The sequence below is a fragment of the Thermothelomyces heterothallicus genome (genome assembly GCF_042370625.1).
Source record: "Thermothelomyces heterothallicus CBS 202.75 unplaced genomic scaffold P884_scaffold_43, whole genome shotgun sequence".
Classification (NCBI taxonomy): Eukaryota; Fungi; Ascomycota; class Sordariomycetes; order Sordariales; family Chaetomiaceae; genus Thermothelomyces; species Thermothelomyces heterothallicus.
Window position 1 is genome coordinate 21,800 of NW_027192604.1, and position 27,991 is coordinate 49,790.

A 27,991-nucleotide genomic window follows, 5' to 3' on the forward strand; every position below is an offset into this window, starting at 1 on the left:
GGACGGCGTCCGCCTCGCGGCCGCCCGTCGCCACGCGCGCGTCGAGCTTGTGCGCGCTGTCCGCCAGCCGGTCGACGCGGAACTCGAGCGCCGCCTGCGCGTTCTGCAGCCTCGACCGCAGCTGCCGCTTGAAGGAGCTGAAGGCCGTGTCCGGGTTGGTCAGGGCCGACAGGATGGACGCCTCCGACGGGCTGAGGAGCGCCGGGTCCGGGAGGGGCGCCTTGCGCGGGTCCGGGTCCGGGTACAGCGGGGGCACGACGGGCAAGGGCGCGGCGATGGATTGCCAGGCGGCTTTTTGGGCTTTTAGCCTGCAGGGGCGCAACCGGCGGTTAGTGACGAAGTACACCGGGGGGAAAGCAGGGGAAAGGGTTAGGGAAGCCCCATACCTCTCGATCCTGGCTTCGAGTTCGGCAATCTTGGCGTCATAGTCGACATTTCGTGGGTTGGGTTGTAGTACGACGGGTATGGGTGGTTTCGGCGCATCTTCGCGCGAAAACCAGTCGGAGAACTCGGATCGGGCGCCAAAGTCCTTGAGGAGTTGGTCTTGTATCGCGCGGGCTAAAGAAAACAAACAAAAAAAGCAAAGATAAGAAGTTAGCAAAACTAGCTCTCCCTCCTTCGAGGATTTCGGTCCGCTTTCAGACATACCCCCTAAAATGGCGCTCGACCCTGGCTTCCCATGCGGCGGTTTCTCGCTCAGCGCCCGCTCGCCGCACCACACCAACAACTGCTTCATCCGCCGCGGCTCGCTCAGCCCTTCTGACGAGATGTACTTGTAGAACTCGGCCGGGTTGACCTCTCGGTGCGGCAACGCGCTGTGCCCGTTGTCGATCAGCGAGCTGGCGCGCCGCCCGCGCATACCCAGGCTGCTGCGCCGGCCGCCGTTGGCGCCGCCCTTCTTGCGGAACTCTTTGTTGCGGTTGATGATGGGCGTGTCGCTCAGGGGCAGCGCGATCAGCTGGGATTGCGGCTGGGCGGCGGCTGGGCTGGGGGTCGAACCGTCGTTTCGCGCGGGTGATGGCGGTTGCTCGTCTCCGTATTCCCCCCGTTCTTCCTCTTCTGCCCCTCGATGCGTTCCGTTCACCTGCCCTGCTCTCGTCCGTCTTTGTTGCGGCCTCTTCTCGGCCGTCGAATCTCGCGCTTTCCTCCGAGATTTGGGCTTGCGGACTACCGGATCCTCTGCCGGTGGCGGCGTCTTGTCCAGGCTCGGTTTCCTCTTTGATATCCTTCTCGTCGTCGGTGGGGCGGCTGGTGCTGGTTCTGGTGCTGGTGCTGGTGCTGGTGCTGTTGTCGCCGCTGACCTGGACCGTGTCGGCATTGGTTGCGCTGCTGGCGCCGCAGCCGGAGCTGGCGGTGAGGCGCGTCGCCTCGTCCCTGTCTTGGGCGGTCTCCCCACGCTCCTCTTGACCGGCGCCGGCGCCGGATCCTCCCCTAGCTCGTCATCCACGGGCACCGGCGCCGTTTTGGAACGCTTCGGCCCGCGCGTGAAAAGGAAATCGCCATCCTGCTCGTCGTACACTGCTGCGGCTGCAGAGGAGGGGGAAACGTCAGCATCAGCGCCACCGCCGGCAGTAGGAGCAGCAGCAGCAGCATCCTTCCGCTTCCTCCCCCTGGTGCGTGTGGTCGGCTCGGCTTCTTGGCCGCTCGGGAGAGGGCGCGAGGGCAAGAGGGGCAGCGACGTACCGGCGAGGCGTTTGCTTTGCCGTCGCTCCGGCTGGTTGCTCATGCTCAAGATCTGTAGCGGCTGGCGGGTCCGTACCAGAGTAGTCATGGATGATGGCGGGGCGGTCGGCGCATGAAGGCGGCTGGGGCGGGAACTGAGGAGAGAGCTTCGGGCTCGTGGGGTGGACGGTCAAATCGGGTCGCTCGTCGGATTTCGAAAAACGCAGGACAAAGAGTGCCGCAGGAGGCGTCCCGGAGCGCGTTGCGGCAATTGGAATCTAAATCGGCGACGATCGCACGCGGGTAAAAGGGCGGTGGGGGGAGGGGGGGGAGAGACAAAGGTTGGGCGACGCGTCCAGTCGGGGTCTGCAACCGAGTCGTTTCGCGTTTTCGATGCCGCTTCGGGAGATCAGGGAGTTTCGGCAACTGCTGGAGAGGTGCGCCTGGGGGATATTCTGTTTCGACGGCGAAAACGATCCTCGGCCGAGTCAAAGAAACTGCGAACGGAATAAAGTGGGCTTGCGGTATGTCGCGGGCGGAAGCAACGACCTGGTTTGTTTATTCGCGACTCTGCACGAGTAGAATGTGGCTGCTTGGGCGCTCGGGCCACCTGCCACTTGCGGCCCCACCACGGCCGTTTGCAATCCGTACTCCCTACAATTTAATAATTGAATCCTTAGTGACGATGCAAGCGCTCCCCGCAAGTTTTTGTTAATGAACAAAGGGTATGAGAGCCGCTAACAATAGGGAGAGACGAGTGTGCTGCCTCGAGAGGCTAAGTGCACGCTCAAGAGATTGATGGCACTCCGTCGTCCAAGGAGTCGCCTCAGAATACACGACGGAGCAGATCAAGCAAGTCGCTATTTGGCCTAGTCGTGTGTGGAACTACAAGGATTTCTTACCTTAACAAGTAATCCTGTAATCGCTACGGAGTACTCCGTACACTACCTTAAGATTCCTGCATTTGGTGAAGAACCAGCAATTGGGCCCCGGCTTGGCCATGACCTCAGCCATCGAGCTAATCATGGTACCGCTTTGGCCAAGACAGTAATGCCAGATATGGCATTCAATGGCTGTATGAAATAATGCATTTTGTATGTACCCCGTTCTCTCTTTTTCCCATTCTCTTTTCCGTACACTCCGAGCCACAGGTACGCCAGGATGTTTGACCTACACCTTAGCCCTTGGCTGATCAAGACTTCATATGTAGCGAAGCCGTGTCACAATTATCGTAGCCCATTTGTTACCTCGTGCGGGACTAGCATACACGCATAGATCCAACCCTCATCCCCTCATCCTCAGTCATTGACGAAGAACAAGACGGTCCAGTTCCCTAATCTTGTCCCATCAACCAACCCTTCCCCTCCCGCCAAATCTGACGCCACCAGTCACCAAGATTCCCTATCCCACACCCAACTCCTTTCCCTGCATTCCACGCATCTCCCTTTTCACCCTCCGGCCATCCATCCCACCGGATGAGAAGCGGACAAACCAGAACAAACGGTGTCGAATCGGCAACGAGACGAGCGCACCGAAGAGAAAAGCAGCCATAGCAGCAAACCCCGAAACCCCATAACGCCGCTTTTGATATACGCCCCTTGTTGCCGAATTCTACACAGGCGAAGCGGGGTGCTGCTTTTCCGCCACCACCCCCCCACGGTCGACAGAACGGTCAGTTTTCTGCCTCCTATGGCAGCGACCCTTCTGCTTCCCTCGCCAATCCCGGCCAAGCCATGGCCGTTAGACGCCGTTTGAATAAAGCAACGCAAAAAAAAAAAAAAAAAAAGCCCGTATTACTGTACACCCTAATCCTCCCTCCAACACAACAAGACAGCGGCGAAGGGCGCGATTCTACTCTCCGTTCTTCGGCGGCGGTTCGTGAAGATGGGTTGTGTAGTAAGGATACAAGGGGACGGTTGATGGCTTCAGCCCCATCGCCGAGAAACGAAAGGTCGTTGACTCGCCCACTCTGCATGATATGGTCGGTACTCAAGCCCCGAGGAGTGAATCCCTAACTCGTCAATATTGCCAGGCTGCCGTGATGCCGCCTGGTTACCGAGGCATCATTGGTTGGGGCGATGGCTCGCTCAGCGCCTGGCCGTAGCCCACATCCTATGAGAACCGCCGGTTCATGGCCTGGCCCGCCATGACGGGCTGGCCCGCCATCGGAGGTGGCATGCCATAAGGATTCATGGGAGGGTTGAAGGCTTCCATGGGCTGCTGCATGAATGCATTGTGGAGACCCTGTTGCTGAGTGACTGGGCAGTCTTTGTGGGCGAGGAGCAGGGTTTTCAGATTCACCACCTCCTCGCGGAGTTGGGTAATTTGCTGTGTGAGCGTCTCGTTCTCAGTAGAAAACATCTCCACCTTGGACTGAAGGTTGGCAAGCCACTGCTTCTTCCGCTGACGGCACTTGAGCGCAGCCACTCTGTAAAACCTGTTAGCGTCATAGTTGTTGTCCGAGCGGATAACGTGGACCGGGCGCACCTGTTACGTTCGAGAAAGTTCTTCCGCTTCTCCTCGTCTGTCATTTTGGCCTTTGACCCGCTGTTGTTATTATTATTATTATTGTTGTTGTTATTGTTGTTGTTACTGTTGCTGTTATTGTTGTTGTTGTTGTTCTCTTCCTTGCCGATCTTCTCATGGCGCTCCTCCTCAGAATGGTCCATGTCCACGCTGCTTATCGACGCGCCACCGTTTGACCTCTGCTTCTTATTCACGGGAGTCTTAGTTGCAGGGGTTTCCTCGGCCTTGCGACGCGAGTTCGGAGCTGCACCTCCCGAGTTGCGCTTCCCTCTTCCGCGGGTGTTGGGGCGTGCGGTTTCACTGTCCTCTGACCCCTGGCTGACTTCGCTAGTGCCCCTGACCGAACTACCCGTGAGCGAGGGCGGGCCGTTCATTTGCGGAGATGTGTTGAGGGGCTGCGCAGCCGGAGCGGTCGAGGTGGTCGGCTGGGATTGCACCTGTGCAGGCGGGACCGGAGGGTACTGTTGGCTCGAGGATGGCTGAGCGCTGTTCCGCCCCTGTGCCAGCAGGAAAAGACCGTTTGCCGCGTCGTTATCGTGGGGATCGAAGGGCCCTGTAGGAGCCTTCGACTCTGTCTTGGAAGCCTGCGCTCCGTTAGACATCTCCAGCGGCTGCGAGGTGGGCGCCGCAGGCGGTGCTTGTTGTTGCTGCGCCTGGGCTTGCTCGCGCTTAGCAGCGGCAGCGCTGAGCGCAGTTCGGTGGAAGTCGAGTGTGCTGGGCGTCGCACTGGGGCCGCCGGCGAGGCCGAACATAGCCTGTGTGGTCGGACTTGGGGCAGGGAACATGGACCCGCTGCCCCCGGGGGTCAGACCGGTTCGCAGGGATGATTCGTTCGGGGTCGGAAAGCTGCCGCGGATGTGATGGGTGTCGCTAAAGTAATCATTTGTCGGCCCTGATAGCATGGCCGGACTGAGCGGGCCGGTCCGCAGGGAGCCACCGCCCCAAGCAAACGGCGTGTTTCCGGGAAGAAGAGATGACGGGGATGTGAGTGCTGCGACAGACGGCAGCTTCGTGCCACCGGGAGTTTCGGGGGGAGCGCCGCTGAACGATTGTTCAAAGGGGTTCGGCTCCAGACTCAGCGACCCTGCTGGCGCGTTCCCGAAGTAGTCGGGGCTGTTCGATCCTTGGTGTTGCTGGTTTGGACGCGGCGGGGGGGCAAGCGGTTTTGCGGGCTCGGTATCGGTCGGCTCGTCGGCCTTGACGGCGGTGTCACGTTTGGAATCGGACTGCGTGTCTGCAAGAAACAAAAGAGTTGGCGACAGCCTTTCAACAACAGCGAGCACGGGGTGGCAGTGGCGGCGGGAACCACGGCAGCCACGGCAACCATGGCGACGGCGGCGGCGGCGACGACGGCGACGACGACGGCGCCATGGAAGACATGGCAGACGTAATGCAATCGTTGCTTGCACTCACCTTGCTGGGATGGGGATGGCTTGCTGGATTGTTTTGGTGACTGAGACGCACCGCGGCCGGTGGCTCCAGTGGGCGGCCCCATGATGTCAATTCAGAATCTGGAAAAGGCCTTTTCAGGTGCAGAGCAAAGTTGCAGAATCGAACGCGAATAGCTATGAGGTCACAAAAACATAAATGCCTATAAAAAGGGAGCTGCTACGCTGGGTGCAGCGTCCTCCGCTCTGCAGAAAAAACCTGGCTTCGTGGGCTGGTAAATACTTGACGTAGTGCGTCGCGCCCTTGTGCTCTGGTGGGTGGTGGGTGCGGGAGAGAGAGAGTCAAGACCGAGGACGGGGGGAGCGACGTCAGGTATGACGTTGGGGAAAGGAATGGCGCAATGAAATAAAAAATAATGGATAGCCCTGTGGGCCTGGGGTCCGTGGGCGAGCCGGTGACAGCCAATCAGCAGGGAGAGTGCAGAGAGGGCCTGCTGGACCGAGCCAATCCAAGGAAGCACCGAGTCCAGCCAGATGGCAAGAACAAACCAGCAGCTGGGCACTCTGGTCTGATTGCAGCAATTTGCAGCGATTTGCAACCGAAAGGTCTCGATGCGATGACGGAGGTAATTACAAAGCAAGGCCTGACCCTGACGACCTTTGTGTCAAATTCCGCCCCGTTCCCCAGAAGCAGTGAATGCTTGCTGTCGAAATGCTCTGCCATCGCGGTACCGAGCAGATCGATCCCGGTTTGATTGGGCACTGGCCCACACTGTTACCGTCTTAGTCTCTCGCGAATGTGCTTCTGACGATCCTCTGAGAGTTCAGGCGGGCTCGAACGGCAACACGGGCGGTCCCGTCATGATTAGGTTCATCAGCAAGTTGTTTTGGCTGCACCGCTTGCTTGGCGGTCTTGACTCCTGTTCTGCATGAGCAGCTCGGGCACTGCACACACGAGCAGGATCATGGCATCAGAAGGGCCCTGTGGGGAAGCAGCACCGTAAGTTCATACTGTGCGAGATTGTCCCGAACATTTGCCCCCCACGGCCGCTGGTGCTGGTGCTGGTGCTGGTGCTGGTGCTGGAAAGAACACAGGTGACAGCCCCCTGCATCTCTGGTCCTTATTAGGGCGGCTGTCCCAGGCGTTACTGCTACATCAACAACCAAAAGCCGCAACACGTTGGCGTATTTGGCTCCCGCTGATGCGCGTTGCCCAAGGTAGCAGGGGTTTAATTGTGGCGTCTGACTGAAAGGTATACGAGGCAAGTCGGCCACTATCTCCCCCCCGTGTAGTATATACACCGTACTGGCATGTGGCAGAGAGTTACCGAGGCGATGGAATGCTCACCAGCAGGGCAGCTCACCATTCGGTCGGACTCATCTGCGGCTCTGCGCCGTTGCCAGCAAGGTGGCCGGGGCTCCCTTTCCGGCTCCGGCGGCGAGAGGTCGTCTCAGCAGGTTTCCGAGACTCTCGGTACGGTCTAGCCCTTTCTCTTCATCCCTTCTATACTACCGCCTCCCCCATCGCCATAGCCCCAGAGGAGACGGGTTGAAGCGACAACCCTGACTCGAACAACAGATTCAATCAAACCACCCGTCGGTCCACCACCACCACCCAGTGGTGGACGGATTATTATTGGGACCCGGCGGAAAGGGAAACCGTCAAGGGAGAGAGCACACGAGCCAAAGCCGGGGGGCGTATGTGCGTGTGTGGGGCACTCGTGGCGAGTTGAGTCGAACCGTCGAATCAGGGCGCGCAGGCCGCGTCTGGTCTGCCAGTCCAGGCATGATGATTGCGTCAGGCACACTGTGCAATCTGGCCTTCCCGACCGAGAAGCCTTCCGCGTCTGGAATCCCAGTTTCACCCAGCGGAGAACCACATTGGTTTCTGCTCCCCGCTCGTGGAGTTGCGCAAAGTAGCAACACTTGTTCGACTTTCAGGCGCGGTTCCTGGCACGCTCGGTTCGGCAGAAACACTCGACAAACACAAAAAGGCCTTGGTTACCACGCACATATCGATCCAGACTTTCTTGGATCACCATCGCATCTAACTTGGACGTGCAAGATTTCTCAGCCTTTTTTGCCATTTCCGGTGTGCAAAGGGTGGCCCCAGAGTTCTCGCGGATTGTTTTTCTTCCTCTGCAGGCGATGACGTAACTGGGAATGCGGAAAGTGTCTCAGAGACGATGTAACTCTAATTTTTTTACACTGTGGGGCTAAGTCTCTTTCGGTCGGCTCTCACTGCCCGTTTTGAGTGCTGTCCGCCATGAACGCGGCTCAGCAACCCAATCCTATCCATCAAGATTGGCCATCGCCAAAAGGACATTCACGTGTTTGACGGGCGCTTCCGTCGCTTAATGGCCGACTATTTTACAGATCGCATAGTCTAACGTCCAAGTGTGTATAGATATTTCCGCCTCTGGCTTCTTTTCTCCTCTTTTTTTGCGGATCTTGGTTCTGGGAAGTGTAAAAGATACGGGGGAGACGAGGGAGGAGGAACAAGGAACGACATTGAGAGGACCGTTATGGCTGGTTTACCTTCCACGTTGCTACCGGGGCTGTCTTACTTTTTTCCTCTCTGCTCTGGTATCTCTCGGATGAGATCTTGTCGAACATCGCTGCACGGTGCCAATATCTCGCGGCTCTCTTTGCCGTTGCCGCGGAACCCTAACGACCCTCATCAAGTATGACGCCACTCGGTCAGGGGTGGTTGCACGAATACACGATTCCGTCCACACCACCTCCCAACTTGTTTCGTGTACGTGCAGGCTGTCTGCATGGGTCGACTGTCAGCGGCTGACTCTTCTCCGCAGAGTCCAGGCATTTAGTTGCAACATCGTTTGCAATGTGTAAAGGAGGTACCTTAGACACGGTCTCAAAAATCGATGATATTTTGAGAGGAAAGGGGGGGACCTAACAAGTTTACCGTAACAACTCACAGGGGTTTACCTGCTCAAGAAAAACGACGTGAACAGGCTGGCTCTCTTCTTTCCGGCCGGCTGTTGTCTTTTCGCACCTCTCGCCTTGGGCCGCACTGTACCAGAGACACTAACTAACGTACGCTAGCGTATTTTCCGTAGACTACTGTAGTACGGTATTAAGGAAAAAAGGTTGCCGAGTAAGCCGACTTCCTATTCGGTTCGAGTTAGCGTCCGCTGGCCCCCTGTATCAAAATGGCGTTCAGCAAAAGGTTAAGCGAACCACTTCTGGAATCTTACACAGCATGGCGAGCTTTGATTGGTGATTCCGACAGTTGCGTGTGGGGGAAGAGCAGACTGGAATCCCGGCCGGTTCCCCGAGCCGTCAACTCAAGTGCGCACTGTGCGCGCCTGTCCCTGCTTTCAGCAGAGTCGTGTAACGTTGTTGCCAACCCTTTCTCTGGCCCGGCCCGACTGGGCACTTCATCAATCGGTGGACCGCAATCGCACCACCAGGACGACCGACGCGTTGGTCAAGTCGTTTGGCCCCCACTGCCTAACCTTCTACTATGTAATCCGTACTGTAGCGTGCTTGACTACAAGAGTATAGTGTCCGGATGTAAACGGGGATGAGTACAGAGTACTCCGTATAACCCATAACAAGCGTGAATGGATCATGGCCATTCGGTAATCTCACGCAGAGGGCCTCTCTTGTAGGAAAACACATGGTCCTCTAGTCTCTGTCTTTTTTTTTCTGTTTTCATATTTGTGATGGGTTCTTTCCTTGGATTGTTTCAAGTTGTGATGTCTTGTTGCTCAAGTCTTCCTTCCCTCCGTGTGGAGGTAATAATGTGCGCTCTCTCTGGCCCCAAACCGAGGCAAGGAACAAACAACGGAAGAATGTATCGGCAAACAGGGAATTTTGCCGTCATCACAACCTGGAAAACCCCCCGCTCTGCCCTCCGCGCTCTTGGTGTGTCTTGACGTGAGTTGCGGGTTCCTTCTCGAGTTCCTTTCGGTGCACATCATGAAGGACAATGCATGGCCCAGCCCAAGCGAACTCAACTGAACCAGTACTCCAACAACATGCCCGACCACAACGCGGCATCAAGACATGGTGTGTGTGTGTGTGTGCCTGAGCGGTATCCGATCCAGATCTGATCCACAGCTTGGCTGGGAAACGACCCAATCCCGACGACTCGCGTTTTCCCTCGGCAGAGCCGCAGACGTAATACACCCAATATCGGCTTGGATTGTATGCGAGATATGCAACCACGGGACGACAGTGTAGCGTACCGCATCTGGTGCCTGGCTAGGAAGAGGTATGTATGTCATCCGGTCACACCGCGGCGGATCTCGCTGTTTAGCGTACTAGTTCTCCGTTAGATCGAGACCAGGCTCTGCAACAAAAGGCCGGCTCCCCAAAATACCCGACCCCACACCCCACATTACAGATATCCACGTTGATGGCGCATCGAAAAGCGAAACATAACAAACCATGACGACAACAATACCAAGAGCATACATCCCTTACCAAAAACGCTGTACCCAAACAAACCCCACCCAGTCCAAGTCGCCATACACTTCTCGGGATTCCCTAGCGGGACGACTAGAGGACGGCGGTCCGGTACCCGAGGAATCCGGACATTCGTATTCTGTAACCATGATGTATCGCATCGTATCTATATCTTTTGGAGAGCAGCAAGCTTGGTGAGTACGCGCTTTGGCAGGGAACCGTGCTCTACTTAATCGACAGAAAGGGGGGTTAGAGGAATTGTCCCCCGCAGGGAAAGGACCGGTGAGGCAGAACAGGGATCACGGAGTAGCTCAGGCATCTCGTGGCGAGAGATTCCTTTGGGGATGGCGAGCGGGGTATCACAACCCACCACGGCCGGAGTAGTGTAAGGTTTGAACCGCGGATCGTTATACCAGTTCATTTGGACCGGCGATGTGCTTACCACCATGCCCTATACACATGGGAACGGAAACCCTCTCGTTCCAACCTCGTACGAGTCCTGGGGTTGTTGTATGCGGGCGACCAGCGAACATGAGTTGAGAGCCCGTCCATTATAGCCAATGCGATGTATTTTTATTTTTTTAAACTAGCAGCTACAGCTACGAATCAAGCGAGGCATCATGATTCCATGAACCGCACACAGCACCGAGGTCATTGGTATGTGAAACATGGCATCAGCCACTCGAGTAGTCATTCCAGTCCATATATATACTACTACAAACGGGAAACCCTCAGTTCACATATCACAACCTCGTTCAGCCGGCCAAGGCAGGCGCAGAGTCATAGTTGACATTGATAATCTCACTGGGTCAGCCGTTCGCTGCAACTAAGCGCTATCTGGACCTCAAAGCTAATCATGGTATTTCTCTCTCTCTCTCTCTCTCTCTCATGGGACATGAAGCTAGCATTTCCGTTTCATCGCTACTTCTCTCCGCGTCTCCGTGTGTCTTGGAGCGCGCAGAGGCAATGCAGCAACAGCCACTGAACTCGTGGCATTCCGTCGTTACGCCTGGCTCTCTCACAAAAACATCTGCAAAACCCCCTCGACCCACCCGGTCATGTTCATCTTATCGAGCAGCCGGAACCGCTGTCGCGGGTGGCGTCGGCGGCGGGGCAGTTACTGGTGGCGGGTTGGTGGTGGTAGTAGTAGTGGTGGTCGCCGTCGTTGTGGTAGTAGGACTGGTAATAGTGGTACTGCTACTTGTAGTGGCCACAGCTTCGTTGGTCGTGGACGCGGCAGGAGCTGGGGTTTGAGATTGAGCGGCGGGCATAGGGGTTGGAGCTTGTGCCTTGGGGGCAGCCTGGGACCCTCCTTGATTCGAAGTTACTGTAGTAGCAGAGGGTGAAGCACCGGGAGGAGGGGTGGGCGATTGGCTTAATGTCTGCGATGTAGCCGACGAGGTAGCTGGCTGTACCCCTTGCTTCGTCGTCGGGTGCGGTGAGGCTGCCGCAGCAGGCTGAGAGGACCCTGGAGCCGGCGCTTGCAATGGCGGGTCCACGGCATGAGGCACCTTCTCCTGAGCCGTAACCGCAGCCGCGGCCGTAACAGGCTCGGGAGGCTTTGGGCTCGGCGCAGCGGGCGGAGTCTCCATTTGCGCTTGGACTGCGGTAGATGCGGGAGGCGCAGTCGTAGTTGGGACCGGAGCAGGAGCAGGGCCGTTAACTGGAGTAGAACCCATGCTGGGCAGTTTCGGAGCGCCCTGACCGGGTTGATGGGCAGCTGGCGTCATGGCCGGAGCCGGAGCCGGAGCCGGAGCCTGTGGCTTGACCGGAGGTGCCTGCTGTGTCTGCCGCTGGGACAGAGCCGGAGAAGAAGCGAAAGCTGCTGTATTTGGCACCGCTGAGCTGGCATGGGCTGTCTGTGGGGCCGGCTGACCGGGACCCTGAGCTGCAGTTGGCGCAGGAGCTGCACCGGAACCCGGTACGTGAGTAGGCCTCTGGGCCTGCGCGTTCTGGGCGGCGGCCTGGGCTTGAGCTTGCGCCAAGGCATGGGCCGGTGATTGGGGCTGCGATGGACCTGGGCCGGACACGTGAGCAGGGAGGGGCGCCGCTGCTCCAGCAGGAGCAGGATGCTGAGGCGGCCTGGCGACTTGGCTCCCGGCGGCGGTCGTGCCTGGGGCTGGATGTTGGCCTGGAGCAGGAACCGGACCCTGGACAGAACCCGAAGGTCGGGCGGCCTGGGACTGAATTTGGGTTGGAGGAGGAGTGGCTGAGGCCTGGGGGGCAGGGGCTGACGCTGTAGCGGGACGAGGGACCTGCTGCGTGGGCGGCGGCGCGCTTGTCACGGTGGGCTTACTATTCGCTGGCGCTGAGGGTGCCGGAGCGGACGGGCGAGCCGGTCCTGGAGCCGGTCCTGGCGCCGGATAGGCAGGCAGCGGGGTGCTTGGTTTCGCGCCCTGACCTTGGGGTGCCGTGGCGGAATATTGGCCCGAAACGGTAGGGTTGGGAGTTGCTGATGAATGTCCTTTTACCGAAGTCTGCGTAGAGCCCGGCGCCGTCGGGGCAGGCGCCGGGCCCGGCCTCGATGCAGGCTGAGAGGCCGAGGCAGAGGCTACGGCAGCCTGAGTCCGTTGATGCTCGGTCACTACCCGCTGGATGGCGACGATAAGGACGTTTTCTGCCTCGTCGTACTGCTTCTTCTCCGTATCGGGACCCGGCATCGTGCTCCGGTCGGCAAATCCCAGGACGCGGTCGATTGCTGACAAGATCAGGCGCTCCGCATTCAACTTGCCCATCTTTGGTTCCAGCGTCTTGATCATGTTCCCTTTGAAGTTATTGAGAGCTTGTACCAGACCAGGGTGCAGAGACTGGTTGACCCCCAGATTCTGCCGGCTGGACTCGAAGACGCCTAGCACGATCTTTTCCAGTCCCTCCTCCTCAGGAATCGTGCTCTCTGTCGCCAGCCCGAGGCCGCGGTTGATGACGGACATGGCGATGGCCTCGGCAGCTGGCGTTCGCTTCTTCAGCTGCTCCGTGACCGTCGTCTTGAAGTTGGTGATGTGCCTGACCAGCTCGGGCGCAACCGCCGGTTTGAGCGGGGCCGAGTTCGCGTTCGTAGTAGCAGGCTGCGCTGGCCGCGTCCCGGCTGGCGGGTTCTGCGCGTACGGAGCTGTGGTCCGGGGCAAGCCGTTGTAGGGTCTCGCCGACTGACCGGGCGGAGGACCTTGCCTTGCGACCCCCTGGGGCGGAGCGCCGGGCTGGGCGGACGCAGCGGGAGGTGGTCTCGCGGCATAAGGAGAAGAATACGCCGTGGTCTGCGCGTTTCCTTGGGGCTGCTGCGCGGCGGTGGCCTGGTTCCCAGGGCCGGCGGGCGTGGGTGCAGCAGTGCCCTGCACTTGGCCAGAAACCGAGTAGGGCTGCCGCGGACCTTGTTGGGCGGCAGCGCCGGCGGCCTGCGCGCCGGGCTGCGGTTGTGCATGTTGCTGACCCATGGAGCCCTGGCCGTTGCCCGGCGCGTATCCGGGACGCTGAGGGGAGGCGGCGGCGGCCGCCGCCGCGCGATAACCCTGTTGTTGCATTCCCGTTTCGGCCTGGAACATTTGTTGCTGTCCCTGGGCGGCCGAGTTGGCATTGTAGTGCTGGCCAAAGGTGTGCATGTTTGTGGAGTGATGATGGTCTGGCGAGGTCGCCTTGGTGCGCTTCTTGCCGGCATCGATATCGATCCCCGGCACGCGGCTCCAGAGGTGGGTCTCCTCGTTCTTCCTGAAGGCGTCGTTGCCGATGAGGTTGTGACGGACGCTGCTCTCCCAACCCTTGGTGTCGACGGTGAAGTAATAGAAAGGGTACTTCATCTGGATCCGCTTGTAGATCTGCTTCAGCGTCAGGCCGTCAGGCGCGGCGCTCAACACTTCGTCGATCAGCATGCCGTAGTTCTTGGGCGGCTTCTGCAGCTGTTCCTCGGTGTAGTCCTCCCTGTTGAGCTCCAGGGGCGGCGTCTTGGGCTTCTCCCGCCGCCTCTCCTTGACGCTCTTCTCGACGTCGGAGCCTTCGCCCTCTTCGCCGTTCTTGGACTTCCGGGGCTTGTACTTGCGCTTCTCCGGCCTGTCCGGAGCGTTTTCGGGGAGCGGGTGTTTGCGCGGTCGCCCGACCTTCCGCTTGACAGGCGGGTCGCCCGGCGGGGGCTGTGGCATGTTCTTCTTGGCAAGCTCCATGGCCGCCTTCTTCCGCAGCCTTTCCTCTCTCTTGGACATGATGCCGTTCTTGGGCGGGCGGCCGGGCCCGCGCTTCTTGGGGATCGGGGGGTCCAAGCTGGCGAGCAGCTCGAGCGACATCTCTGGTTTGATGTTGGGGGCCGGCGTCTCTGGGTCCTTTTCGATGGTCTCCATGACCTCTTGCTCCGGCGCTTTCTCCGGTCCGGGCTCTGGCACGTCCTCGGCCGGCGGCTCCGAGAGCTCGCTGTCGCTGTCCTCTTTTGCAGGCGCGGCCGGGACCTCCTCGGGGCTCGTGCTCCGGCGCTCGGGATCGTGCGAGCTCTCAAAGTCGAAGCTCATCTCCTTGCCCCCTTCCGAGTAGCGTCTGCTGCTAGACCCGCCCTCCTCCTCCAGGTTCTCCTCGGCGCCCGTCTTGCCGTGGGGGACGCCGTTGATGATGAAGACAAAGTCGACGTCTTTGATCTGCAAGCGGTCGCCGCTCTTCAGGACGACCTTCTCGTCCCTGTAATGCACATCCTCGCAGAAGAAGCCGTTCTTGTGGAGCGGGATGGCCTCGAAGACGCCGGCTTTCTGGTTGAACTGGATCTTGAGATGCTCCCTCGAGATGGCCTTGGTCCGGCTGGCGATGTTCGGCCCCGGCGAGTGGATGCCGATGAAGGGCACGTAGTGGGGGGACGGCCGGAGAGCGCTGAGGTTGACAGCGGCCGCCCCTGGCGTATGCGAGACATATTGCCTGTTGAGCGTCGGGTTCTTGTCTTCGGAGCCGGCCAGTTCACCGGCGGCGGGCTCTGCGGGGTGGGAATCGCCCACGGCCGACCCTGCGCCGCCGCTCGTCTTCCTCCTCTTAACGGGACGGGGGTTCTCGTCGCCGTCCGACTCCGGGCCCAGCATGCCGCCTTCCTCGCTGACGTACGATTTGCTGAACTTGCCGCGGTCCTGCGTCGGGGGCGAGGGAGCAGGCAGGCCGCGCTCCTCGTGCTCGCGCACCTTGCGCTGGTACTCCTCGAGTCGGCGCTCGTCCCTCCTCGCCTGGTCCAAGGCACGCTGGTCGCGGCCGATGATGACGGCGTACGTGGTCATCTGGAAGACGCTGTCGGCGAACTCGATCCTGGCGAACGACTCGAGCGGGGCATCGGCGGGCGGGGCGGCGTTGGCGGCGTTCGGGGCCTCGGGGGCAAAGCCGTCCGGGGTGTCGAGAGCGGCGTTCGGCGGCAGGGAGACCTGGGAGGGGCGCACGGTGGAGGGAGGAAGCGTGAGCATCTGTGACTGGGAGGCGGCCGACAGGCGGGCGAGGGCCATGAGCAGCTGGGACTGCTGCGGGGTGTAGGGCGAGTAGAGATCGAGGCCGGGGCTGGTTGCGTAACTCATGGGGGCATCCACGGGCACGTCAAGGTCCATGGCGTCGGGTACGGCGGCGGCCTGGCGCGTTTGCGGTGCCGGGGTCGCCGGCTGGGGCGGGAGAGGGTCTCCTTGGGCGGGTGCGGGCGGCGGGGGTTGTTGCTGGTCCGAGTCGCCGTTTGGCCGGGCAGTGGCGGGGTCGGGGTCGGCGTCGGGCGCATTGGCAGGTGCAGGGCCGCCATCGTGCCGGGCGGGAACGGCATCGTCTCCTGCTGGCGTCTCGCTGGTGATGGGCACGCCGACCGACGGTTCGCGGTTGCCCGGGTCTGGGTCCGGGTCCGGTGCAGGGTCTGTGAGAGGCGAGAAGGCAGGCGGCGCCGGCGACTCGCAGCCGGCGCCGTCCAAAACCGACGAAGTCATCGCTTGTGACCTGAGGACAAGCTCCTTCGTCAAGCTGTGGCAGCCAGGACAGGGCCTCGCAATAAAGATTGCGGTGCGCGGTGCGCGGTGCGCGGTGCGGGTGCGGCGAGCAAAGGGCAGCCGGGGCTGGTTTTCTCGAACTTCTCGAATCTCGGGTCTACTATGTAGCTTCAAGTCTCAAATCGAACCGGGTTGTCGGTCGGAATGCGCCTGGCTTTCGCCTGCGAACGCCATTGGTAGCGCGAAGCCCAAATTTTGACCGCTGCCGGATTGCCAGGCGCCGATTGGCTGGAAGGCCCCCGTTCTCTCCGCCTTCCCCAACGCTCCCGCTCTCCGTTGTTCCAGAGCGGTCTGCTAGGAACTCGAGAGTTGGGCAGTTGCTCTCCTCTGCACGCGCTGACCGCGCCTACGCTTATTACTGGAGGTTCCCGTTTTTTTTTTTTCTTTTTCTTTTATTATGAATTATCCGTATTTCTTCGAGGTACAACCCTGCAGCATTCTGCAACTATACTGTAAACCACGAGATATCATACGACCATTTGATTCATCCACTTTCATCAATAGACGGTTTGCATCTGCTCACCGCATTATCCATTTGAGGATGCTCGTCACCACCAGCACAAACAGATATATAGTTACACAACGGGAACGCCCTCTACGGATTGCAAACCTGGAGAACTCAATCTTGAACCTACCGACTCACGCAACGGCCTCTTGGGCACTTCCATGATTTATGAATCGCTGGCACCCTGGAGAATTTTGATTTTCATTGCTTTGAAACAAACAGGGGACAAAACGTGAATAAAAAGAGCAAGAGGAAAACTCCGTCTCACTGATATGATTGAGCAGAAACAGATTCGCTTGCTCCTCTTGGCAATCTGCGTTTCAAAGCCGGGTTACACCGGGCTGAGCCCCGACCGGGCTGGTCCCAGAAACGGGCCGAGGGTCTGACTGTTCCACTCTGTGCCGCCCTCGAGCACGCCCTTATGGATGTTTCGGACCCGGCCAACAGCCAGGCGCCGGCCGCCTTCCGGCACCTGCTAGCACCGAGGACCATTCCGATTGCTGTATGAGAGTTGGTATTATCGAGGCTTTGCAACGCGAGCCTATCGGTGTCGAAGCCGAAGTGGCCTGCCCCCCTTGCAAAAAAAAAAAAAAAAACAGCCTTGAGAGGCTTGGAAAACTTGCCGGTATTGAGCATGACTGTACATGCAAAATGCCGGAACGGCCGCATCCTGGGGCCGCCTCTCGGTACGACAGCGATGGGGGAATATATCCCAGGGGGCGGGCCCTTTCAGTGGTGTCGTTGTTTTGTAGTCTTCGATCTTCCTTGGGCCCCGTTTCTCTTACGTTCAACCTTCGGCAGTGCCTAGGTCGCTGCGTTTGCCCAAAAGTCAACTGGTCCAAGGCCGTTTGTATTCGTTCCACTACGGCTGGTAGGCTTGACAGGAACATCTGGATGGCTGTGTCTCGCTGACCCCCAGCGAACAGCGAGTCCGCCCTAGATGAGTTACTCGGCGATGCCCCCGGGTGGACCACCCGGGCGTAGCGCTCCCGGACATCCCCAGTTCGCGCCAGCAACCCAACCGCCGTCTTCAAAGTTGCCACGGAAGCCCATTGCTACAAATCCCCGGGCTCCTCCCACGAATGCAGCTTCGGCAAAACCGCCGCCGCCGAAGACCAAAGCCCCCGGGAACCTGGATGACGACGAGGGGAGCACAGCAGGCGAGATACCCATACTCGCACCAGATGGTCTTTCAGGCCAATCCGTTCCCCCATTCTCTTCTTCCAGGTCAGCGGCTGCAGAGGACCCTAGGGCAAGGCCGGATGTTCCAATTCCGGAGCCACTGCGCATCAGACCACCCAATCCTGGATCGTCAGCGGCAACTAGTAGCTCCCAGAAGCCGCCAGTTCCCCAAGGATTGCGCCTGGGGCAGCAAGCGGCAGTACCCCCCCTAGCAAGCACATCTCGCCCTGGACCGTCCACTTTCCAGCCGTCGCGTTTCGAGCAACGCTACGCTGATGCGTTGAAACTGGAAGCAAGCCGTCCAGGACAGATTGAAAGACCGTTCCCAGCACCGCCTGGTCAGCCACCTTCTCGTCCTATCCCGCCTCCAACTCGCAGGAACGGCCCGGCCAAGGACTCGGCACTCCCGCAGCCGTCGAGCGTCGGCAACCTGCCTCCCGGGTCCGAACAGGACGCAGGGAAGACGAGTGCGGGCGATGGCGATCTAAAAGACAAATCGAAGGCAACCTCCAATCGACTTGCGGAGCAGCCTATAGACTCATCATCCAAGGCAAGCTCGAGGCAACCCCCGAATCTAGACTCGGGGAACCCAAACAACCCGTCTACGGAGCTGTCTAAACCGTCAGGGGCAAGCTCACAACCCCCTAACCCAGACTCGGGGATACCAAAGAACCCGTTTGCGGAGCCTGTGAAACCGTCAGGGGCAGGCTCGAGGCAACCTCCGGATACCCAGCCTCCTCAAGGGCCCATACCCTCCAAGTTCCCCCCTTCCAATCCGTCTGCTCGAGGGGCCCCGAATGAGAACCGGCCGGAACCTCCTCCGAGGCCGCCAATGGACACAAGCAGAAAACCCCAGGGTACCGGGCCATCGGGATCCTCACCTCCAAGGCCGGCGCCGCCGCCAAACCCGCCGAACCCGCCGAACCCGGCATTGGTGTCTAGTAGCCAGACAGGACCGCAGCAGCGCGCGTATAGGCCCACTCCGACGAGCCCTCCTCAGCAGGCGCCTCAGCGAGGCCCTTCACGTGGTACTGGCGCCGACCCCGTGCGACAGGCACCCGGCTATAGTCATGCCAGGTCGACCACCACACAGCTGCCCAACCCGCCCCCTCGGCGACGGGACACGGGCTTCTCCCAGCCTGCCCACCGTAGCAACTACCCACAGGGCAGGAGCGCTCCGGCCGGGGGCGAACAACACTACAGCAGTGGCAACGACGACGACTCGGGAGCGGACAAGACGGCAGTCGATGAGACGCTCGACCCAATCTACACGGTCCCGCGCTCGCACATCGTCCTGGCCGTCTTTTTCGTGTGGATCCTGCTTGTTGGCTTCGTCGTCCTCCCGGGCTCCTTCACCAGCGACAAGCGCAAGCAGGACGGCGAGACGGTGGAGATCCCCCTGGGCGGCGGCGGCCGCGGCGCCGACGCCGACAGGAAGAAGCTGTCCCTGACGCCGGCCAACACGGCCGCCCTGGTCATCGGCTCCGTCTGCATCCTCACCGGCGCCTTCGGCTCGGCCTGGCTCGGCCTGCGCTGGCGCCGCAACCACGTCTTCCTGCTCAACAGGCTGTACATGCCCCTCGTCCTCAACACCCTCGCCGGCATGCTGGCGACCATCACGGGCGTCTACACGCAGCAGGCGGGCGAGTGGGGTCCACAGGCGGTCGTCACGATCGTGGTGGAGGCCGTGGTGCTGGGGTTGAGCCTCATCTTCTTCTTCCTGCACAACTACTGGTTGATGCAGCGGGTGGCGAGCGACGAGGAGGGTGCCACGGAAGGTGGTGGGGAGAATACGGGGGACAAGGGGGAGAAGAAGAAGAAGAAGAAGAAGAAAATGAAATGGAAGAAGGAGAGGAATGGAAGGAGGAAGGGTGGGTTATTCGCGAAGCTGAGGAGAGCGCACAGCCAGCCAGGTAGTGTTGTGTAGGGGGTGACAGACAGCGGGTATGGATGTTAGCCGGGGGAGTTCATACGACCTGCTAGTGAATTGGCAATCTCGTGGATGCACGAGAGTAGGGAGATGGTGCTTCCAGGGTTCAGGGACCAAGGTTTAGATTTGTTTAGACTGAGCGCTTCTGCTAGTATCCATAATTTTCTTTTGTTCTCTTTATTGATTTTTGATCTTACGGGCAAGGTTTCCCTCGGGGTGACAAGTTCCGCCGCTTTGTGTTTTACCATAACAACGGCCTCCTCTCTCCTGCTACCTCCCAAACCCGCCTCCGCTCGGTCCAGTCGGCAATCTTGTACGCGGCATGACAGCAGCATCCCGCCAGGAACCCAACGGCATCATTCTTGAACGCCAGAGTGCCCGCCGCCGTGACCATCATGACCATCCATCTCTCCTCCCTCTCCTTCCCTCTCCTCTCTTCCACCGCCGCCGCCGCCGCCGCCGCGTCCCCGTCCTCGTCGCCCGCCCGCCAGACCCGGTCGAACCCGGCCCCAACCTTGCCCAGCTCCAGCCCGGCCGCGACGACCATGACACCGAGAGCGCCCCTCGGAAACCGCTGCAGCACGCCGACGACGCCGCTCTCCGCCGAAGAAGAAGAAGAAGAAGAAGAAGAGGGCCCGGAGAGGGCGACCACCAGGCCGAGCGCGAGCTTGGCGAGCCCCAGCAGGACCACGCTCGCGCCGCTGCGCGCGCCGAACCGGACCTGCGCCGCCAGCCCGCCCGCGCCGTGGCACACGGGCATGGCGCCGGCCCAGCACCCGACCAGGTTCATGGCGGCGACCGACAGCCCGAGCGCCGTCACGCCCGGCGGCGGCGGCGGCGGCGGCGGCGGCGTTCCGGTGGTCGATGATGACGCGCCGACGAGGTCGGCGGCGAGCGCCGAGACCGCCACGACCGAGTTGAGCGTCGTCAGCGGGAGCTGCGACAGGGCGGCCGTCCACGCCGCGGGGGAGGCAAAGCCCGGGAGGTAGAAGCGCAGCGGGCCGGGGTGCTGGTGCCGGTCCTGCTGCTGCTGCTGCTGGTGGTGGTGGTGGTGGTGAGTGGAAACCAGCGCGGCGGGCGGCTCGGCAGCAGAGAGGGCGGCGAGCAGGCCGAGGAGAAAGAGGATCAGGGCGTAAGGGAAGCGCGGGGCGCGCTGGGTGAGGAAGAGGAGGAGGAAGGCGGCGAGGACGGCGAGGCGGCTGTCGAGCGGGGCCGCCGCGGCGAGCCAGGGGAGTGGGAGGATCAGGGAGGCGCCCGAGCTGACCAGGCGCAGCGCCGCGCCCAGCTGGATGCCCTTGACGACGGGGACGGGTATGCGGGCGGTGAGCAGGCGGAGGGCGCCGCTGATGCTGAGGACGAGGACGGCGACAGAGACGAGCGCGCCCGCCGCCGTCGTTGTCCGAAGAGAGAGGTGTGTCGAGATGGCGGATGCTGCTATGGCCTACGGCAGATGCGACAGGGCGGGTAGGTGTGTGTGAGCGTGAGAGAAGAAAACAAAGGAGTAAAAATTAAAATAAAAAAAACCAAGAAAAAAAAAACAAAATGGATCATATCTCACGAATATGGCCCCATGAAGGGAAGGAAGGCAAGGGAAACCAGGGGAATGATGAGAATGATGTAGTAACGTATGTACCTTCATGGGCTGTACAGGGAGCGGAATGGCAAAGACAGCGCCCGTGACCATGTTGAAGAGGCCAGAGAATATCAGCGTCGACGGCAGGTCAATAGAGCCTTGCAGGGCGAGGGCGATCATGAGCGGAAGCAGAGTTCCCAGATCGCCGAGAGCGCCCGAGATCTCGGCGAGCGGAGCCTGCCGCAGCATGCGGAGGTTGTATTGGTTCCGCCGAACCAGCTCCGAGATGAATGCGCGCTGCATTGTCGGCGCGTCAATGTGTTCTTTCTCGAATTTGAATTCCCCGTTCCCGCGATGGACCCGAAATGTGAAGTCAAGGGTCGGGGGTATAAGCGGAGGAAGAGAGGAGGAAGGAGAAAGGAGGGGAGGATGAACGATGGAGAGCCGCTTCCCAATCAAAGCAATGGGCCCCGCTCAGCCCAAAGCAACTGCAACACACACCGATGGTGATACCGAAAGATTACCGTTCACAAAGTCGCTATTCATGTTTTCATCCTAGTGCTGAGTAGAGTCATAATCCGCCACTTGTTAATGAGAGAGAAGGAAAAGTGGAAAAAAAATGAAAATGAAAATGAGTCAGCGTATTAGTCGCGGTATCTGAGAATAAACATATGAAGACATCTCGCTTCATCCTTTCTTTCCAATTCGCTCATCATAAAGAATTTTCAACACCAGTAAAAAACAACAACAATAACAATAACAGCAACGAAACAATAGTGGTATCTCTCGCTCATCATATACTAAGACACACTGTTCGGAAACCCCGCCCTTCTCCCCTCAACAGAGGGAGGCCTCACTAGTCGGTACTCAGGGGCAGTTCACCAAAATCGCCTCCTCTTCGGCGGCGAGGCGTAGTCCGTCTTGGTCGCGGTGCCCCTGCGGCGGTGCAGCCGCGCGGAGCAGCAGGTGAAGAAGACGATGACGGCTCCGAGCAGCGAGCAGACGGCCGAGACGAGGATGGTCCAGGCGGCCGGGCCGTACCAGGCCTCGGCGCCGGTGGTCTCGCCCCGGTCGTTGGCGTTGCTCCGGATGATGCTGAAGAGGACAAAGTCGATGATGCACGCGAGGCCCGTCGCCAGGAACGCCACCAGCGCCACGAGGGATGCGAAGAAGGAGCCGATCGTGCCGGCGCCCAGGGCCAGCAGGAAGGCGATGAAGTTGATCCCGCAGGCGATCGGGTGCAGGATCATGGCCTTGGTCAGGGTCCGCGTCGTGTCCTCGGCATATTCCGAGAACTCGGTCCCGTCCACTGCGGCCAGGAAGGCGGCCGGCGAGTAGCCAACCCGCGAGCGGGAGCAGTCGTCGCTGTAAGAAAAAGTCGGTCAGTCACCGCGGTGGCTAGACGATGTATACCATTAAGAAGGCGAGAGGGAGGAGAGGGGGAGAGAAGTTGGGTGGGGGGGATATTTCTTACTCGGCATCGGGGCGGGTCAGGCAGTATCCAAAGGTGCCAAAGTTGATTTGCTCCCCTCCGCTATTGTCACCGCCGAGGTCGACCCTGAGGATAGCGAGGTCGTTGACCACGGGTGCCGAGATGCATGTTACGATGAGCAGGACCGTGGCGGCGAAGAGGAGGAAAGTGCCGAGGTGGTGGAAGAAGCCTGTTCTCGCCATGGTCGTGGTATTCGACTAGGTCATCCGAGAGTCTGAAGCGGCGATGGTCCGTGGGATATGAACCTGATAATAGTTGGAAAGCGGCCGGGCTGAAATCCGGAAATGTGGTTATGTGGGAAGCAAACGATCATCGCGGAGGAGGACAGCCGACGGAATATATCAAGAGGTCCTACACACACACGAGACAGACAGGTGAACCGGTCCATGGCCCGATCCCAAGCCCAGCTTGCCCAGCTTGCCTGTCGTAATGCCGTCGCAGCAGCGGACTGAGAGACGTCATCAGGGCTTCCCCAGTGTCCGGGGTGTGCGATCTGCAGGGGCTTGGCCGGGCTCAGGGCCTTTGCTCTCACGGCACGGCAGCGACAAGACCACAGCGCTGGTTTCCATGGCGCCCTTGGACGGTAACAAGTGACACGTCAACGTGGACGGACGGGAGGCGGTGGGCCAACCACAGCATGGCTCAGTGTCTGAGTAGCTTGTTTTTTTTTTTTTTTTTTTTTTTTTTTTTTTTTTTTTTTTTTTTTGGGGGGGGGGGGGGGGGGGGGGGGGGGGGGGGGGGGGCTGTGATGTGGATTGGCAGCGACGACGTCGCCATGCTCGGCATTGAGCTCGTGTAACTGCGCTGCTCATCTCTACACTATTCCCTTCTTGCAGTGTAGCGCCCAAAGGCTTGGCGTGCCGAGCGCGCAGAGTTGCGTCGGGCTTGGCTGTGCCTTGTGTCGACGTCGATTTCTCGGCTGTTCGGCGACGGCACGTGTTGCGCAAATCGTCACCCTATTGCCTGTTCCAAGCCTTCAAAACTCGACCCATTTGTCGAGGTCGATTTTCTAGCATGTTCCGGCGGTTGTGAGTCGCTGTCCGTAACATGGCGCAGTGATCTCCGACTCTGGTGTAGCAAAGAGTTCTTGCTGTAGAGCTTTTTCCCGAACCTCAAACATGCCTCCTCATCAGTAGCCCGAGTCACACTACTTGCAGTAGATCCTGCAGAGTATCAGGCGGGTTGTTCAATTCTAGATTCGGAGAATCAGACATCTCGGGGCCATCCGTGTCCCGCGTCGGCGGCCTCCAACTTACGACAACCAGCCGTGGCGCTGCACGCCATGTCTTATGGCCTCCACTCGAGAGAGCGGTACTGCGTATGGAGGGCACGGCGCTCGAGACTGAATGGGCTACCTTCTCTGCGAACAGAGACCGAAGTGTTGAGCTTATTACGCGTCCTGCGGCTGAAGTGCTGCCTTTTCTTCGCATTTCTCTGCGGGAGAGAAGGGCTCAGCCACGATCGGACACGCACCAGTCGCATCCAATAGGGCGGCGAACCGTTTGGGGAGGAAGGGTAATCCCAGAGAGCTAGAAATAGTGTAGTGAACTCATGTCGGTGATCGCTGCAAGTGCGATCAGGGCCTGAAGATGGTTTGCGCGACGGTCCGCCGTGAAATAGCCCACACGCATGGGCGACCCCCTTTGAGAGCCTGGTCTGCTGTGCCGATTCCGGGCCGCAGGATAAGATCTCGCGCTCTTCCTTAATGGGACCGAGAAGAAAAGAAACGCGGTGCTCCGAAAGGTGAGGCGCACTCTGTCCGTTCTGTTCGCTTTTTTTTCTTTTTTTTTTTTTTTGTCGTCAGGATCCGTCGGCAGCGCGCGCGGCGCTCACTGCAGGCGACGTCTTCCCCTCGTTCCTCCGCCTCTCATACGCCTCGACAAGACTCTCAAACGCCGTCGCGTTCCTGGCCCGCTTCATCTGCCTCGCCTGCACAAAGTCGACTTTGCCCGACAGCCACGTCGCCAGCCCATCATCCTCCGCCAGCTGGCCCGCGCTCTCCCAGTCTGCCAGACCGGCCGAGGCGATGCCCGGGGGACAGACGGCGCCGAGCGCGGCCCGCGGCATCGAGTCCATGGCGAATAACTGCGCGTCGGCGTCCCGCTGCTTGCGCTGCTGCTCGTGCTCGGGCCAGCGGCCGTAGGTGAGGGACTCGCGGATGTGGGTGCGGTGCTTGTAGGCGGGGTTTTCGACTATCTTGACGAGGAACGTCTTGGGCTCCGGGGTCGTGGCGGCGGCAGTGCGCGTGCTGGCCGACTGTCGAGCAGCGTATTCGAACTCGAGTGGGCTCTTGGCGACCAGGTTGAGGGCCATCTGCGGCTGGGCGACGATGGAAACGAAGTGGGAAGGGTCCTGACAATCCAAATGATCAGCTTGCGTTTTTTTCTCTTTTTCCCTCGTTTGGAATAGGAGGAAAGGGGTGTGCATCGGTGACGAACATGGAGCTTCTTGAAGACCTCGACGTCGGCGTACTTCTTCAGCACTCCGAGGACTGCACGCCGTTCCGAGAGCGTCGTCGGTGCGGGTGTCACCTTGACGAGGATGCTGCGTAGCTTAGCTGCTGTAGGGCCCGCTTGTGAAAGAGACATCTCCGGGGGTTGCCTGGTCTCACCGAGTGCCCTCTGTTCTTCCTCGTGTTTGGTCCGCGCCGAAGTGCCGTCGACCTCTCAAAAGAGATTCAAGCTGAATTGCTGAAAACACACTGCTGCTAGTAGGCGCTGTCAGCTGCTCGGATCCGCTGCGGTGTCCGATCACTGCAGGTAGTGGGGCCCCCGCCCTGCGCGCATGGGGCTCATCCATGTCCAACAAGCTCCAGTAAAGGAGGCAGACACTAGGATCACTACGGAGTAGTACATATATGTAAGGGACTTGTCCGGTATTCGAAAGCGTCGTCGTCGACTGGCAGTTTCCATAAATCTACTTTCATTCGAGGTTCGACTTGCCCAAATTGGTCGTTCGCAGACGTTGCTTTTCACGGTTGGCCAGGCAGCAATTTGATCATGCTTCGGAATGAAATGTTCCTTGTTTGGGACAAATTCGGTATGCTCCCGAGCAAGCTCTCCCACAGAGCGCCCAAGCCTCCAGAATACATGTACCCATGAAATCGGCTCGATGAAAGACTGCTCGGTCAAGCATCCCTCCGTTCCCACACTTACCTGGAGCTTAGGAGTGTACTGTACATAAACAGCAGGGCGGGGTGCGTACTGAACCACAAGTCACTCACTCTACCCCTCAGTATTCCCGGGCCGGGGGGTGAGATCCGATTTCCGCTTTGGGCCCTCGCGAACCTTTGGCGAGGCGGGTCCGGACCATTATGGATTTGACGCCTCTGATGTTCGACATCATAGTTCGGGACTTTTTGACCCTTCTACCACTCTAGGTTCCATTGGATCTTGGAATGCAACCTTCCTCCGCTGATAAATCACTGTCTCAGCGTCCCGGCGCCTCACGGGCACGCAGAATGCACGGAACCGACAACGCTCTTACCAAATAAACAAACTCATCCCCTTTCCCATGGTAGGTTCCAGACAGTCGCGGAAATAGCACACAAGCGCTGATGGCAGCCCCAGGCGTTCGCCTTTCCCCTGCGTCCCGTCTCCGGGGCGAGGGAACATTGGTCGGCGGTCAACCTCGCCGCGCTTGGCATCGCCCGATGGAGCTATCAACACCGCGCTCGTCCTCCTCCGCGCGGGCTATATCAATTTCGAGCTCGCCCCCGACCCCCCGCGCTCTCACGGACTGCCGTCTCTATTCGTACACGGTGCCCGTGTTCTCTCTGCGGAATACTTGACCACAGTACGCCATCGTGACCCGTGACCGACAAGATGCTGCCCGGGCTCTCCTCCCTCCTCGCCATCCCGGCCCTGCTGGCCGCAACGGCCGTAGCCGCACCGGCCGGACAAGTGCCCGCCGCCCTCGCCCCGCGCGAGGCTGCGTGTCCGACGGTCACTCGATGGAAGGAATGGCACTATGAGACGGTCTGGCTCTCCACGACCACCGTCACCAACGGCTGGTCCTCTCTCGGCTCCGTCACCTCCACCAAGACGGAGGAGATGACCCGCACCATCAACACCAGGACCACCGTCTTTTCCCCGCTCGTCACGACGCTCCCGGGTGAGTGCTCCCGCCTCCGTAGCCTCCAGAGGCTGCCTCTTTCTCCCCTGCCGGCCTGCTAATCAATCCCGTGCCTGATAGTCACCACTGCTTCCCCGACCGTGGCTACCGAGACAACGACATTGACCTGGTATACTCATACCGTGACCGTCACCTCTCCCGGATATGCCCCGCCGTCGGTCTGCCAGGTCACGACGGTCACGTACACCATCCCGAGCACCACGAGCGTCACACAGACGATGGATCTCTCGTGAGTGAACCCGTTGTCCTGACCGGAGCCAACCTCACTAACTCTTCCCCTGCGACAGCTATGCCACGACGTGGACGAGCGAGATCGGCCACGTGTCCACCACGACCAATGTGTACTTCGTCACGAATACCTTTACCGACACGAAGCCGGGATCGACAGTCTATCAAACCACCGTGACACAGCCGGCAACGGTCACGTCTGTGGATGTCCAGGTTGCCACTGTCACCTCGACCGTCTGGGAGAAGGGCTGCGAGTCGTACGCTTGCCAGACGGCCTGAGAGAGTGGGCCTGGAACAAGATGAGCTGGCGGCCGGTTGGCCCGGAGTGTGAGTAGTGTAGGTGACAACAACCCATTTAGAAGGTCGGCCCCTGTCGCGCGGGTTCGAATTGGCCGACACGAGACAAAAAAACACAGCCTTTTCTCAGAATCATGGTGTCTGTCGGAACCATCAGACCCTGCGTACCACATGAACTTGTCCCATAGCATCCAAGCCGCCTACCACCACATACTTTTGTACGAGACTTGTGGCATGCCTAAGGTACTGTAGATACTCTGACCACCTGATGTCCATATGGGGTTGTCTGTAGTTTAAGATGGTCAGTTATAAAGCCTTACTGTACACCCAAGTCTTCTTACTAGCTCCATGCTTCGTGTCGCAGCTCCCACTTGGCCATAGATATTAACATCTTTCAAGGGGAAAAGGAGCAATACGCGCCAGCAGATGAAACAGCTCCGATATTTACTGAGTACTTGCATGTTTGGAGGAGGAGGAGGAGGAGGAACGACACGGCGGGGAAGCCGATGCATAGGTGCCATGTCAGGATAGAGTAAGGGCTCTATACATGTGAGACAGGTGTGTGAGACCGTTTGGTGGTGTCGGTGTCAGTCTGGACAAGAATGCTCCGAAGCATTGTGCCCCACTGCGTCCGAGGAACAAACCGTCGGGGATTCCCGTTACGCACACTG

General features: G+C 59.5%; 10 protein-coding genes across 10 annotated transcripts in view; 3 read left to right on the forward strand and 7 right to left on the reverse strand.

Annotated features, from left to right (window-relative positions):
* The window catches only part of P884DRAFT_281187 (Mis12-Mtw1 protein family-domain-containing protein), a gene marked incomplete at both ends in the record, with an annotated part of 2,864 nt that extends 1,138 nt beyond the window's left edge, over nt 1-1,726 (reverse strand). Inside the window, 3 exons of the mRNA XM_069443507.1 lie at nt 5-308; nt 387-558; nt 649-1,726. Of these exons, the coding sequence (XP_069293382.1) occupies nt 5-308; nt 387-558; nt 649-1,726 (1,554 nt within the window). The remainder of the gene's footprint in view (nt 1-4; nt 309-386; nt 559-648) is intronic.
* A 2,072-nt stretch (nt 1,727-3,798) lies between these two features.
* On the reverse strand, nt 3,799-5,683 carry P884DRAFT_319548 (Aft1 HRA domain-containing protein; the record flags this gene model as incomplete). Its single annotated transcript, XM_069445360.1, has 2 exons — nt 3,799-5,422; nt 5,602-5,683. The coding sequence occupies 2 exons, from the start codon at nt 5,681-5,683 to the stop codon at nt 3,960-3,962; spliced, it is 1,545 nt and encodes a 514-aa protein (XP_069293383.1). The 3' UTR covers nt 3,799-3,959.
* Nucleotides 5,684-5,814: 131 nt separating this feature from the next.
* On the forward strand, nt 5,815-7,061 carry P884DRAFT_319550 (uncharacterized protein; the record flags this gene model as incomplete). Its single annotated transcript, XM_069445361.1, has 3 exons — nt 5,815-6,202; nt 6,538-6,576; nt 6,897-7,061. Exons 1-3 carry the CDS (start codon nt 5,993-5,995, stop codon nt 7,059-7,061), a joined length of 414 nt encoding a protein of 137 aa, XP_069293384.1. The 5' UTR covers nt 5,815-5,992.
* A 3,630-nt stretch (nt 7,062-10,691) lies between these two features.
* On the reverse strand, nt 10,692-15,568 carry P884DRAFT_265263 (uncharacterized protein). Its single transcript, XM_069441927.1, has one exon. It carries the CDS (start codon nt 15,557-15,559, stop codon nt 11,078-11,080), a length of 4,482 nt encoding a protein of 1,493 aa, XP_069293385.1. The 5' UTR covers nt 15,560-15,568; the 3' UTR covers nt 10,692-11,077.
* A 3,371-nt stretch (nt 15,569-18,939) lies between these two features.
* On the forward strand, nt 18,940-19,431 carry P884DRAFT_155430 (uncharacterized protein; the record flags this gene model as incomplete). The annotated part of the gene is made up of 1 exon (XM_069437241.1): nt 18,940-19,431. A coding segment is annotated over one exon (492 nt), but the record flags the coding sequence as incomplete, so codon positions are not given.
* Nucleotides 19,432-19,733: 302 nt separating this feature from the next.
* On the reverse strand, nt 19,734-21,539 carry P884DRAFT_252357 (uncharacterized protein). The gene is made up of 3 exons (XM_069440726.1): nt 21,230-21,539; nt 20,246-21,037; nt 19,734-20,194 (listed from the first exon to the last, which is right to left on the reverse strand). The coding sequence occupies exons 1-3, from the start codon at nt 21,470-21,472 to the stop codon at nt 19,838-19,840; spliced, it is 1,392 nt and encodes a 463-aa protein (XP_069293387.1). The 5' UTR covers nt 21,473-21,539; the 3' UTR covers nt 19,734-19,837.
* Nucleotides 21,540-22,047: 508 nt separating this feature from the next.
* Nucleotides 22,048-22,843, reverse strand: P884DRAFT_212655 (actin cortical patch SUR7/pH-response regulator pali; the record flags this gene model as incomplete). The annotated part of the gene is made up of 2 exons (XM_069439160.1): nt 22,048-22,534; nt 22,644-22,843. 2 exons carry the CDS (start codon nt 22,841-22,843, stop codon nt 22,048-22,050), a joined length of 687 nt encoding a protein of 228 aa, XP_069293388.1.
* Nucleotides 22,844-24,461: 1,618 nt separating this feature from the next.
* Nucleotides 24,462-25,375, reverse strand: P884DRAFT_252365 (uncharacterized protein; the record flags this gene model as incomplete). Its single annotated transcript, XM_069440727.1, has 2 exons — nt 25,100-25,375; nt 24,462-25,013 (listed from the first exon to the last, which is right to left on the reverse strand). Exons 1-2 carry the CDS (start codon nt 25,247-25,249, stop codon nt 24,462-24,464), a joined length of 702 nt encoding a protein of 233 aa, XP_069293389.1. The 5' UTR covers nt 25,250-25,375.
* A 1,110-nt stretch (nt 25,376-26,485) lies between these two features.
* P884DRAFT_281192 (uncharacterized protein) lies at nt 26,486-27,028 on the forward strand (the record flags this gene model as incomplete). The annotated part of the gene is made up of 2 exons (XM_069443508.1): nt 26,486-26,774; nt 26,856-27,028. The coding sequence occupies 2 exons, from the start codon at nt 26,486-26,488 to the stop codon at nt 27,026-27,028; spliced, it is 462 nt and encodes a 153-aa protein (XP_069293390.1).
* Nucleotides 27,029-27,187: 159 nt separating this feature from the next.
* Nucleotides 27,188-27,511, reverse strand: P884DRAFT_281193 (uncharacterized protein; the record flags this gene model as incomplete). Its single annotated transcript, XM_069443509.1, has 1 exon — nt 27,188-27,511. One exon carries the CDS (start codon nt 27,509-27,511, stop codon nt 27,188-27,190), a length of 324 nt encoding a protein of 107 aa, XP_069293391.1.
* Nucleotides 27,512-27,991: the final 480 nt, after the last annotated feature.